Source organism: Tupaia chinensis, unplaced genomic scaffold (genome assembly GCF_000334495.1).
Source record: "Tupaia chinensis unplaced genomic scaffold, TupChi_1.0 Scaffold000624_1, whole genome shotgun sequence".
In the NCBI taxonomy this organism is placed as follows: Eukaryota; Metazoa; Chordata; class Mammalia; order Scandentia; family Tupaiidae; genus Tupaia; species Tupaia belangeri.
In genome coordinates, this window is record NW_006160144.1 from 258,128 (window position 1) to 272,516 (window position 14,389).

At 38.9% G+C, this 14,389-nt stretch overlaps 1 protein-coding gene across 1 annotated transcript in view; it reads right to left on the reverse strand.

Moving 5' to 3' along the window:
• LOC114009793 (uncharacterized) overlaps window positions 1–14,389 on the reverse strand; it is a 36,334-nt gene that overhangs the window by 16,874 nt on the left and 5,071 nt on the right. The window contains exons 4-13 of the mRNA XM_027775986.1: window positions 12,781–12,834; window positions 11,990–12,094; window positions 10,300–10,353; window positions 9,054–9,158; window positions 5,522–5,575; window positions 4,612–4,716; window positions 3,282–3,335; window positions 2,579–2,683; window positions 1,857–1,910; window positions 237–341 (exon numbers count right to left, since the gene is read on the reverse strand). Coding sequence (XP_027631787.1) covers window positions 237–341; window positions 1,857–1,910; window positions 2,579–2,683; window positions 3,282–3,335; window positions 4,612–4,716; window positions 5,522–5,575; window positions 9,054–9,158; window positions 10,300–10,353; window positions 11,990–12,094; window positions 12,781–12,834 — 795 coding nt within the window. The remainder of the gene's footprint in view (window positions 1–236; window positions 342–1,856; window positions 1,911–2,578; window positions 2,684–3,281; window positions 3,336–4,611; window positions 4,717–5,521; window positions 5,576–9,053; window positions 9,159–10,299; window positions 10,354–11,989; window positions 12,095–12,780; window positions 12,835–14,389) is intronic.

Genomic DNA, 14,389 nt, shown 5'->3' on the forward strand with positions numbered 1-14,389 from the left:
TCCATTCTCCTCTCAGGATCTTGAGCACGCACACACATGTGCCTGGCGTGAGTATAAGTCACTGGGTTCAGGACTCGAACCGCGGTCAACTACATGGGAGTCCAGTGACACAGCCATTACGCTAGCTGCTGGTCCCTTTCCTAATTTTTATACAGGAATTTAAACAGTTATACTTCTAGAATTTAATGCACACAACTCATAAGTCCCAATTCTTTCACAATATCTGAAATGCTTACCATCCCATGGCAGTATGTCCAGTAACTCCTTACTTTCCTTTTTTGTGAATTCAATACCTACATTTTCCAGATACGATTTTGTGTCACTGGCATTAATCTTATCACCTTTAAAAAGATAGGAAATGTAATAAGGGTACATTTTCATACATAACGATTCTAAATTAAAATTTTATACAGCAATATTTCAACTTGTAAGACATGTAGGAGCAGAAGAACAAAGGCATAATGAGGCTTCTCTAATTGCAGAGCACCACAGAAGAAGCTAAAAATAGACCACATTTCCTTTAAGCCTAGTCAAAAGAACTTTTATTACTGCTTTAAAAACAACAGGAATGGAGCCAGCAGTAGTGGTGGTTAAGATGCTGGACTCCCATATGGCTGATTGTGGTTAGAATTCCAGACCAGAAGTTTGAGAATCACACCGAGTGCATGTGTGTTGCCCAAAATCCCAAGAGGAGAATGGAGAAGGGATTGTGGCATGACTGTCCCCCTTGGGGGGGGGGGTGATTTCTCATTTTCACTCTCTTTGTTTCTGTTTCTCTCTCTTTGGTAAGTGCACACACTCTATGGCAAAGCCTAAAAATCAAAGCAATACAAAATGGTAACAAGCCAATCAGCCTCTAAAAAACAAGACTTCTTAAAAAAAAAGATACTTCTGAAAAAGCAGGTAATATAAAATCCCTTTATAATCTATTTTTGGAAAGGTTTATTTATTTCTTCTAAAAGAGAGAGTGGGAGGGAAGGAGAGAGGGAGAAAAAAGAGAGAGTTAAGGAGAGTGAAAGAGAGAGAGAGAGAGAGAGATCCTCAATAAGGTTTCAGGCCATGATCTCTCCACTCCTCCTACCCAGACAGGATCATGGCCCATGGTCTTCCATGTGGATCTGGCATTACCAAGCTAGCCCCCAAAATTCAACTACATTGGGTCAGCCCCTGTTGTGGTGGTTAAGGCAGTTGGATCCCACATGGTCAACCGTGTGGTTTGTGTCCTAGACTGCTGTCTTGAAAAACACATCAGGGACCAGCAGATGGCATAATGGTTATGTTGCTGGACTCCTACATAGTCAACCGGTTTGAGTCCTGGAAGTGGTGGCTTAAAACCCACACTGGGCATGTATGCATGCACATCAAAGTCATGAGAAGAGAATGGAGGAGAAGGGACTGCAGCATAGTCAGCCCCCTGAGGGGTGATTTCTTGCCTTCTATCTCTTTGTCTCTCTGGTGAATGATGAACCCTATAGCAAAAATCTCTCTTAAAAAAAAAAAAGAAAGAAAAACACATTGTGTACATGTATGTGTATGCCCAAACATCCCCAAAGGAGGGAGAATGAAGGAGAAGGGATTGTAGTATGACCATTCCAAGTGTGTGAGTGGGGAGTGCTTTTCACTTCCCCTCTATGTCTCTCTCTGTCTCTCTCCAGCAAGAGCACATGCATTCTGGCAAAAAATTAATCTATATTCTTTAAAATAAACATGCCATCAATATACTGGTAAAATAAGGCTTGTGTGTCATTTATGCAGTGGGGATATACAATTAAAACATATGTGCAAGGCATTCTACAGTAAAGGATCTCAGTAAATAATCTTGATTTTATATCTTTTCATCATTCCTTCTCACTCACCAGAAAATAAGTTGGCTGCACTCATCAAAGAACTCAGTGCAACCTTTCCATGATCTGAAACACAAACAAAGCAGGTATAGATAGGACATTTACTGCTATTGGGAATGGGATCACTTTATTCCACAAACTTTTCTAAGTTGTCATTGCAAAAAAACAGAGGAAATTTGTTGATTTCTGGAAGTTTTTCTTGTATCCAAATATGTTATAGAATTCGAAGGAGGTTTTTAATATGTTAACTTTGATCTTAAATTCTTTTCCTTAATGGTCCTTTTGACTTCAGAGATATCCTTCTGGTGTCAGATGAATGATCTCAAGTCAGACGTCACCAGCCCTCTGTTTCAGCCACGTTCTAATATTCAGATATTTGTTACATGAAAGTCTGGCCAGCTCTATTTGTACATTACTTGCAAATCAATTCCAAACGCTTCTTACCTTCTCACTTGGTATGTCAATCTCTGACCTTTTCCAACATCTAGTTCAATAATTTGTTACTTTTTTTCAGAAGCCTTCCTTTGCCTTTTCTAGACAAATCTACACCTACCAGTGCCCTTAGTATCCTCTGAAAATACTGGGAGTAATAATCAGAAATCTTGTCTTTGTGAGTTTTACAACTCTACCAGTAATTGCTTTCTAAATAAGATTGAACAAGAATGTTCTTAGAGCTCTATCAGAGGACTTCAAAGATTCTTCTGAAAAAAAGTGCTAAGAGGTAAGTGAAATACCATCAATTTTCAAATGGTTCCGTAGATCTTCCATTTCTTGTTTTTCAAGTTCAAAGTCCATGTCTTCCAGAATAGTTTCTAGTTTATTTTCCCAAATCTTCCCTCCTTAAGAAAAAGATGAGATAGAGAAATGTGAAATTATGCCTAAAATTAAATGTCGTAGTTACGTCTATGTGCCAAACCCCCACATGGCTGATACTGGTTAGAGTCCCAGACTTGGTGACTTGCTTTCTTACTTTCCCTCTCTCTCTCTGTCTCTGTCTCTCTCTGGTCAAATTTAAACATACTACTAATAAATAAAATTAAATTAAAAATTAAAAAAAGAATACTATAGTTATTGTAATAATTAAATATTTGAAGGGACTTCTCAAAAGGAAATACATAGCTTAAAGATCTGGGGCCAGCAGGTGGCATGGTGGTTAAGGCGCTGGATCCCACATGACCAGATCTGCAGTTCACAAGTCCTGAGTCTGGCAGCTTGAAAACACACAGGGTGCATGTGCATGTATGCCCAAAATCCCAAGGGGAGAATGGAGGAGAAGGGATTATGGTGTGGTAATTCCCCTGGGAATAACTTCTCACTTTCCCTCTCTCTCTGTCTCTGTGTCTCTCTGGCAAGCACACACATCTTATGGCAAAAATCTAACAAATAATAACAAAAAAGATATGTTTTATATGACTTCTTACTACACTTACAACTCACTTTGGAAAGTCTTTATACGATCAAGCAATCGGTTGCGATACACCTTTCCATCAACTGTAAGAAAATACATAATCGATGTCATGTAGAAAGTGATAGAGCAATTCATTTACAACAGTATAGATTACTATTTCATAAAGATTTAAATAATTTGTCTTATAGATTTGTCCAATTTCTCATGCACATACCCCCCATTTGGGGCAAGAGAGAGAGAGAAACAAACAGACACCCTTGTCAGGGTTTCATCGTGTTGTGATCCTCTAGTCCTTTAAGTTAACCAGAATTCTGGTTACACACATGCTGAGTATATTTCAGGTTGACCTGGAATTTGAACCTGGATCAGTCACGCAGCTTCCAGCACTGAAGATCAGTATGCTACAGCTTGCATTGCAAATGCTGGGTCTTATCTTCTCTTCCCTGGCTTAAAGAATAAAGTGAAGGAGCAGAGAAAGTTCTAAATTTATTCATATTACTATGTTGACCTCACTCTTTTTATCCTACCCTCATTATCTAATTTCTCTTTTTCTCCTTCTTTCTCTTTATGTTTTAAGACTGTCAGACATCCTTTTTTTTTTTTTTTGAGAGGTTTTTGCTAAAGGGTGTGTGTGCTCACCAGAAAGACAGAGAAATAGAAAGTGAGAAATCACCCCCCGGGGGGATGGCAATGCTGCAATCCCTTCTCCTCCATTCTCCTCTCAGGATCTCAGGCACGCATGCACATGTGCCTGGCATGAGTTTAAGCCACCGGGTCCGGGACTTGAACTGTGGTCGACTACATGGGAGTTCAGCGACATAGCCATTATGCTAACTGCTGGTCCCCTGTCAGATATTTATTCATTTATAAAGTCTTCAGGCTGAAGCCCAATAGAATATATTCTATCCCTTACAATATCCTCCATTGAGGGTAAGGATTTTTGTCTTTAATCTCATCACCTAAGAAGTATTTTATCCATATTCTGAATATAAATATATGATTTAATGAATCCCTCACCTCCTAATAACACATATACCTAAATTAAGTTCCTCTGAAGACTGAAATTTTATTAGAAGTGCTCACAAGTAGGCTCAGCTGCTGTTGCACAGTGATAATGCAAGGCTTGAAGCTATATGGCCAACTGAGGGTTCAAGTCCCTAGGCCAGCCTGAAAACATTCTAGGCATGCATATGGGTACCTAGGATCCTGATGGGATGGAGGACTTGGAAAAGGTTGTTGTGTGGTGAGTCCCTTTGAGGGTACTTCTCTGCCTCTCTCCCTCTCTCTTTTGTGCATGTGCCTCTATGTATACATATATATTCTCTATTATTAACAAGAAAAGAAGAAAAAAAGACTCACAAGTAATTGGCAGAGTGTTTAGCAGCTTCCAATGTTCCTTAGGTGTGAGTTCTATGCCCATGTTTTTCAAAACATCATCTATTTCATTAGCATTAATTTTGAGTCCTTTGGAAAAAAATGGAAATGATGACTGATAAAACATTTAAGAGTGAGTGAAATGATTTTAAGCAATGAATATCATCTGATCCAAGACTGTAGGGTGATGTCAGAAATAAAATTCAATCTTATAATTCTAGAGAGAAAAATACTTTTTGAATGCTCTGATAATGGAATAAATCAACACTCTGAGATGGAGTTGTATAAAGGTCTATAATGACTACTGTACAAATTACTATATAAATCATTCTGTGAAGATAGCATCTAGTATGATTTTTTCCTATGTGATAAAGTAAATTATTCCCAGAAAGATTTATGACAATATTTTATATCATCAGTTACTGTGATAACATAAGACTTTTGGCTGTTTAAACAATGAAAATGTGGTATGAATTATTGAAAAACAATTTCAGAGACTACAGGGTATTTTACCAAAATAACCCCTCAGGGGAGATGGCCATGCCACAATCCCTTTTCCTCCATTCTCCTCTAGGGATCTCGGGATATGTACACATACGCACCAGGGGTAAGTTTAAGCCACCAGGTCCAGGGCTCAAACTGTGGTCGACTACATGGGAGTCCAGCGACATAGCTATTACGTCAACTGCTGGTACCCCAAGACATAATAATTTAATAGTTTCGCTCAAAATGTATATAACCCAAAATTAATCTGGGTCATTGGATAAAAGATATCATTAACATACTAAAAGAACTAACAAGTTGATGTATGATGAAAATAGAATACTAAAAATATAATGGAAAAGGCACTAGAATCGTTATCTACAATAATTTTTTCCTATAACCTTTCACTCACCTGTAAATGATTCTACATTTTCCATGAGCTTACTCAGCTTAACTGTCTTTTCATCTGTAAAATAAAGGACAAATGAGATCCAGTCATAACAAAAAAGGTGTTATCAATGTCATGCTGTATTTTTCTATGCAAAAAATGTGTCATGACTTACCCGACAACCCGATATATTTGACTGTCTTACTCTTCTGTAGTATTAGAGTATTAGTATATTTATTTACCTAAAACAGGTAGGTAGCTGCTTCTTGTAGCTGGCTGTTAGCTCCAAGATTTAAGAAGTCCTGGTCCAAGGCTACATTTTCCCCTCTCGATCTATGAGGTAGACTATACCAGCTCTGCTACCCCAGATTCCCAATAGCCTTCACTCCTGTGTTGGCTTCTGGCCTCAATTAGGAGACTATGGTAAAGGCAGAAATACCTACTTCTACCTCTCCTTACTCTCTCTATTTCTTTCTTCCTCCTCTCTTCCTCCTCCTTCTCCTCCTTTTCTTTTCCCCCCAAAACACTGTTTTATTTATACAGAGTCCTAACCACTTCAGCAGTAGAAGTAGTGGAAGAGGCTCCTTTTACAATCTAGCTGCCTCCATATGTTGATTTGTTGTTAACAAACACACAGGCAAGTGGCATCATGGATTTGGTAAACTAATAACAACGTTTAGTCTCTCTCTGTTAGGGCAACATGGTGAGTGTCAATTTCTGCTTCTGTAAAAATCCTAATTTTAGAATTTTCAACTATAACTACTCCAACTTCTATTTCTGAAGGCTTGAAATCAATTGATAGAACAGCAGACAGGCATATAATTCCATGTATTCCCAATTTGTTGCCTCATAGCATGCCCTTTTGTACCTGGGATCGGCTTTCAGTTATCATTTCTGTCATCACACAGCCAGTATTTTCAGTTATCGTGAATAAGTGAGTCACTGTGCTGGAATCCAGTAATTTGTCTGGAACTTTCTTCTGTGTGTTAATTACTGCACAGTCTTTCCCTCTGACAGCTATTGATGAAAGGCCACCCTAGTTAATAGACTTGAGAGTATATTCTACTTGTAGAGCTGGCCCTTGGGTGGAAAAATGGTAATGAGGCGGTCAGAACCAGCGCTGGAACCAGTGCACATGCTGGTACACCCACTATTTCACGTGCAATCTCTGAGTTCTGTAGCTCCTGCACCAAGTGTACAAGCCCTTCCTGGAAGTGGCCCCTCTCCTTTATTTTTTCACCAACTCATATCTTGTCATTAACTTCTGTCAACTTTGTCCTGACATTACATGTATGTATATCTGAATATGTAGTTATTATATACAGTGACATTTCTTGATGTATTTAATTTATAAGCTGACTTTAGAACCTAAACTCTTTAAAAATTTAACTTTATTAATTATTATTATTATTATTTTTTGGAGAGGCTTTTGCTATAGGGTGCATGTACTTGCCAGAAAGAGAGACAGAAAGTGAGAAATCACCAGGGGGGATGGCCATGCTGTAATCCTTTCTCCTCCATTCTCCTCTCAAGATCTTGGGCACGCACACACACACATGCCCAGTGTGAGTTTAGGTCATCAGGTCCAGGATTCGAACCACAGTCGACTACATGGGAGTCCAGCGACATAGCCATTATGCCAACTGCTGATACCAATTATTATTATTTTTAAAATTTACTATAGAGCTTATGCACTCACCAGAGATAGAGAGAGAGAGGGAAATCATGAGAAAGCAAGTTGAACCTGGTCGGCCATGTGGGAGTCCAGTGCCTTAACCACCATGCCACCTGCTGGCCCCATAGAACCTAATTTTTTTCTCTTAAAAATTTTATTGTAATTTATGGTTTACATATAATCATTGCATATGTTTGTAGGGTACATAATGGTCTTTAAAAGCATATGTACACTGTAATAAACAAATCAAGAATATAAACATATTCAACACCTTCAACATTTAACATTATGTTGTGAACATATGAAACCCATTCCAATGTAGAACCTAATCTTAAAATGACACTCCATAGCTCATTTAACCCTCATAAACAAATTTATTTTTTATTATTCCTATTGAGGATTAATATCAGGATAGAATGAAGTGAACTACGCAGGCAGACGGGAACACTTGAAATTTTCACCTCACTCTCAATTTCTATTGGAGATTTATTAGTTATTTTAGCTAGAATGGTTAGGAATTTTTTTTTGTTGTTGTTATATGTTCTTTTATTTAGTTAAGCTTTGTGGTGATCTAAGGAATTTTTATTTTTGTTTCTGAATAATTTTTATTCGCAATTTTCCTCTCTGACTTTTTCTTCAAAAATATTCCTTTGCAGGGCCAGCAGGTGTCATGATGGTTAGGGCACTGGACTCTCACATGGCCAACAGCAGTTCGAGTCCTGGACCTGGTGGCTTGATTTTTCACTTTCCTTTTCTTTTATTCTCTCTGTAGCTCTCTGTCCAAATTAATTTAATAAAAATAGTTAATAAATAAATAAATACATAATTCTTGAAAAAAATATTCCTTTGGGGGCCAGCAGTTGGTGTTGCAATGGCTATGTTGCTGGACTCTCATGTAGTCGACCATGGTTTGAGCCCCGAACCTGGTGGCTTAAATTTACCCCAGGCGCATGTGCGTGTATGCCCAAGATCTCAAGAGGAGAATGGAGGAAAAGGGATTGTGGCATGGCCATCCCCTCTGGGGGGTGATTTCTCGACTTCTGTCTCTCTTTCTGGCGAGTGCATGCACCCTATAGCAAAAACCTTTTTTAAAAAAATTCCTTTGTTTCATTTCTCTATTTGTTTCTTTGGTCTGACACTTTTTTTTTTCTGTCTTTTCTTAAGAAAGAATTATTGATTTAATTTTTGTAATTTATTTATTTATTTTAATTTTACCAGAGAGAGACACACATAGAGAGAGAAGGAAAGTGAGAAAGCAAGCCATGGGACCAGCAGTTAGCGTTAATGGCTATGTTACTGAACTCCCATGTAGTCGACCACGATTTGAGTCTTGGACCCAGTGGCTTATACTCACGCCGGGCGTGTGTGCATGCGTGCCCAAGATCTCAAGAGGAGAATGGAGGAGAAGGGATTGTGACATGGCCATCTCCCCTGGGGGGTACTTCTCTCTTTCTGTCTCTCTGACAAGTGCACATGCCCTATAGCCAAAACCTCTCCAAAGAAAGAAAGGAAGGAAGGAAGGAGGGAAGAAAGGAAGGAAGGAAGGAAGAAAGGAAGGAAGAAAGGAAGGAAGGAAGGAAGGAAGGAAAGAAGGAAGGAAGGAAGGAAGGAAGTCAGCCAGCCATGAGGTCCAGGATTCAAATCGAAGGCCATGTGGGAGTGTCCAGAGCCTTAACCACCACGTCACCTGCTGGTCCCGGGTCTGATAGTTTTCAATGGCATCTGATTGTAGCCTTATAGGTGGGACTCACTGTTTAACAGATTACTTATGTCTTTTATCTAAATGCTATAATCTGAGATAGTACATTTTTCCACATAAACTCATTTGGGAATCTTACTAGAGGAGCTAAGATTCCCACAAACGCATAGTGACATGCTCACCAGCAACAGGCAGGTGGTTCTGTAAGTCCTTAACTTCCTCATCCTCCAGCTCATAACCCAAGTTTTCCAGGGCAGTATTCATTTTAGAGACATAGCACTTCCCACCTGAGGACAGGTTAAGGATAAAAGAAAAAACAGGAATCAATAGTTAAGAAAAATATAGGTTAATCTATACACCCATTAAAATCAGATGGAACAAATCCACAGTACAATAATTAAGAAAAAAGAACTGTTTAGAGTTACATAGAAACTTATCGTGAAAGTCAGGAATATAATATATCCTGCCAATCTTGTTTCAGGGAATGGTTTCTATAGTTTGCAGGAGCACTGTATTTAGAAGGAACTTAACTATATAGGATGTAAGTTATATATAACTTTATTTATACAGTAGTTCTCCCTTATCTGTGTTTCATTTTCCATGGTTTCAGTTACCCAGGGTCAACCACAGAATGAAAATATTAAATGGAAAATTCCTGCAATAAACAATCTTAAGTTTTAAATAGTGTGCTGTTCTGAGGAGCCTGATGATATCTTCATGCCATTTATCTCCATATCACCCTGGATGTGAGTCACCCCTTCATCCAGCTTATCCACGCTGTACACGCCACCTGCTTGTTAGTCAATGACAGCCATCTTGGTCGAAAAAGCATACCATGTACAGGGTTCAGTACTACCCATAGTTCCAGGCTTCCAATGGGTGTCTTGGAACATATCCCCCAGAAATAAGAGATGACTTCAACATATTAATTATATATGCTTTTATATATCATAAATGAAATACATATATATTTTTTAGGTGAGCACAATGAATTATGTTACAGGACAATAACTAGCATTTTGGATAACAAAAAAAATTGGAAACTTTTCAGTGTCAGAAAACAATAAATGATCACACTAGATATAACTGCATATATAAGACCTACAAGCTGGTGGATAATAATATAAAAATCTGATTATTCTGTAATGATAAGATCTTCTAAAAGTTAAAGCATACAGCTAGGCATGGTAGTGTCCTGTGCCCTGCTGGTTGGTAGTTCAGGCCATGTGAGTGACCCACTTCAATTCTGAGCCCACCCTAAAACAGACTGTGCATGGTGGTACATACCTGTAGTACTACACACACAGGAGGCTGAGGCAGGAGGGTTATGACATACTTAGAAATTATTCAAACAAACAAAACCCCCTTCTTTCCCAAAGTAAAGTAGATCTTGGTTTCACTTGCCTTCTTATTGAAGTTCTCACTTACCAGGAAATGATTTTATATTATCAAGCAATGTATTTTTATACACCTTTTCATCCTCTGCAAAATAAGACACATTTCAGATCAAAGACAAAGATGATATAAACAAGGGGGAAAAAAGAATAAAAGATCATAATTTCAATACAGATTAAAAAACTTATTTTCTTAATTTATATTCCTACATTTCCCATGCCTACACACCTCTTCATAAATAAGTCAAGAAAATTATTTTTAATTTTTAAATTTTCCAAATTTTATTTTACAAGAGGGTCTTTGTTTTCACCAGAGACAGATGGAAATAGAGAGAGAGGGAGGGAGAGGGAGAAAGCACCCCCAATGGGGCATGGGGATGCCATAATCCCTTCTCTGTTTCTCCCTCTTGTCAAGATTTTGAGCATGCTCATTCATACACATGGTGTGTTTTGAGGGCTGAGATTCAAATTGTGTGACTGTCCACGGGAACCTGCTCAATCAATCATTAGAACACAGGACTAGAAGCAGAAAATTCTTTTATTTATCTTGGAGAGATTTTTGCTATAGGACTCATGCAACATGCTGGAAAGAAAAGAGAGGGATAGAGAGACAGAAAGTGAGAAATCACCCTCCATGGGGATGGCCACGCTGCAATCCTTCTCCTTCTTTCTCCTCCTGGGATCCTGGGCATGCATGTACATGCGCCCAGTGTGAGTTTGAAACCACCAGGTCTGGAACTTGAACTGTGGTCAGCCATGTGGGAGTCCAGTGATGTAACTGCTACGTCATTTGCTGGTCTCCAAGCAGAAAATTCTTAATGTGAATGAGCTATACTCTTCTATACTGAAAAAGATATATCTTTATCCCCATTCTGAGTTGTTCCTGTCCCTTCTCTCACCTACTTGCTAACTCAGCAAGAAAATTCTTTTCCTTTTTGTTCTGCTTAGGTTTTATTTGTCCAAGGGTAGTGATACTCTTCACAACAGCACTTGGGTTTGAAGATATTATAGCCTCTCAAAACCATAAATGTAAATATTGAAGGCATAATTTTTAAATTTTGTATTTTTTGCTATAGGGCGCATGCACTCCAGAGAGACAGAGAGATAGAGACAGAGAGAAATCATGCCCCTGGAGGATGGCTACTCTACAACCTTTCTCCTCCAGTCTCCTCTCAGGGTTTTGGGCACACATGCACACACAGGTGGTGTGATTTTTCAAGCAACTGGGTCCGGGACTCAAAAAGTGTTGTAAGCTATGTGGGACCCAGCACCTTGATCATCACACCACCTGCTGGCCCCAAAGACATAATTTCTTTATAAGTAAAAGTAATCCTTTTGTCTTCCAGATTTTTTTTTGGGGGGGGAGGGAGTTTTTGCTATAGGGCATATGCGCTCGCCAGACAGACAGAGACATAGAGACAGAAAGCAAGAAATCATCCCCCAGGGGGGGATAGTCACGCCGCAATCCCTTCTCCTCTGTTCTTCTTTCGGGATCTTGGGCATGCACACACACGCGCCCGGCGTGAGTTTTAAGCCCCCGGGTCCGGGACGCAAACCGCGGTCGACTACGTGGGAGTCCAGGGACATAGCCATTACGCTAACTGCTGGTTCCCTTGTCTTCTAGATTTTTATAAGAAATTAGATGGGTCACTTTTCATAACCTTCTCAGGCTGAAGTCCATACCAGCACAGAGATACAAATCACAGTAGTACAAAAATACCTACCAGTCTTTGGCAGCGTTTTCAGCAGCTCCCAGAGTTCATTATTTGTGAGCTCTATCCCCATGTTTCTCAGTTCTTTTTGTATGTCCTTGGTTTCAATTTTCCCTCCTTTTAAAATATGAGAATGGTGGCCTGTGAGACTCTATATTATAGAAAATATCTAAGTTTGCACAATGCTATCTATAGTTTTCAGATGAAGAACAGGGAAATGTAAGTTATTTTTAAAAATCTAATGAACTACTTATTTATAATGCTATTAATAACCACAGGGAAGTCAACCCAGCACATAGTAAAGAGATATATAGGTGGCCCAGTGACCTAAGCAAGCATTGAATGTTACCTAATCTAAGTCAGACCACCAACAGGTAAAGTCTGTGTTTTTCTTCACTTTGTCTGAACTATGAGACAGATGATCTTCACTGATCATGTTGCTTTCCTATCAAAGTTTTACCTTAACTGGTTTAAAGTACAGTTAGTTTACTGAGTTACAGCAACTGCTAAACACCTGGGATGAATAAACAGATGTGCTGCCTGTTTAATCAAGGTGAAGTGAATCACAAAACAGAAATTAGGTTTCAGAGTATATAAAACTTTGTTCCAGAGATATAGCACCAGAATGTTTCTACTAAAATATAAATAAATCAAAGTAATCTTCATGTCACTAGAGTCAAGAAAAGGTAGAAGGTAGTAAATCAATGTATTTGAAATATGTATGTAAACAATTTGAAATATGTATATAAACATGAATTATCCACATTTTGGTTTTACATCTTGTCATAAAACATCTTGCTCACCTGTTAATTTATTTACTTCTTTTAGCAGATTAGGCAGATCGGTTTTCCCAGAATCTAAAAAATAAGCCACAATTCAGAGAGATACAATTATATACTGATTTAGAAAGACTTAAATAAAGCAAAAAAAATTGTGTTTTCTTCATTTGTTTATAATTACAGCTGATGATATACATAGATAAGCATGAAATAGGAAAAATTACTCTCTAAAAGTAACTATTAATTTATTATTTATTCTCCTCTTCCCCCCTTTTTTTTAATTTTTGAAAAATTTTACCAGGGGGCATGTACACTCACCAGAGAGACAGAGAGAGAGGGAGAGGGAGAAAGCATCCCCTCTGGGGAATGGTCACACCACAATCCCTTCTCCTCCATCTCTCCCTCCTTTTGAGATTTTGGGCATGTACACACCCACGCCTGGAATGTTGTTCAGGCCACCAGGTCTGGGACTCAAACTGTGCAGCTGGCCGTGGGGATCCAGCTCTCTTAACTCCTAGAGCACGGGACCAGTCCTCTTTGGCTCCTTTCTAAATCTCAGCTTCTACACAAGATGGGATATTTCCTTCCTCAGGCTCATTTTTTTACTTTACATTATCTACCATCACATCCCAGGAAAAGATGAAAAAGTTTCAGTTTGGAAACCTAAACTATTTCTCATGGAATACTGTCCCATAGCAACATCCCTGGTTAGTTTAATCTACTGTATGCTCTTATGGTAGACATGTTTACTACATATTCAAAGATTATGACTGTCTTTAAATAAAAAGAATATATATACTTTGTATCCTATCAAGGCATTTTAATCCAGCAACTAACATAAGGCTTTCACATAGTAGTGTTTAAAGACTATGAAACTGAATGGTGGAATGGAACATGTTCCAGAGGCAGAACTAGCTCTCAAATTAATACATATTTTTCAGAAATTCAAATACAGAATATTTTAGAAAAAAACCCCTAGAAACTATGTATATCATTGGCATTCTTTTATTAAAAAAAATACTTATTATTACACAATCCCAGTCATCTTTTTGAAATAGTTTCCATTCTCTATAAATTAAGTGAGCAAACTTGCATTTTGGGGGATTCTTTTTTTTTTTTTTTAAGAGGTTTTTGCTATAGGGCACATGTGCTCTCCAGAAAGACAGAGAGACAGAAAGCGAGAAATCACCCTCAGTGGGGATGGCCATGCCACAATCCCTTCTCCTCCATTCTCTCGAGAACTTGGGCATGCACACATATGTGCCCGGCATGAGTTTAAGCCACCAGGTCCAGGACTCAAACCGCAGTCGACTACATGTGAGTCCAGCGACCTAACCATTACGCCCAACTGCTGGTCCCTTGGGGGATTCTTTTAATGTATCAAGAAAATATATTTCGGGAACCAGCAGTTAGCGTAATGGCTATGTCGCTGGACTCCCACGTAGTCAACCGCAGTTTGCATCCCGGACCCGGTGGCTTCAAACTCACGCTGGGCGCATGTGCATGCATGCCCAAGATCCCGAGAGGAGAATGAAGGAGAAGGGATTGCGGTGTGACCATCCCCCCTGGGGGGTGATTTCTCGCTTTCTGTCTCTATGTCTCTATCTGTCTGGCGAGCGCACGTGCCCTACAG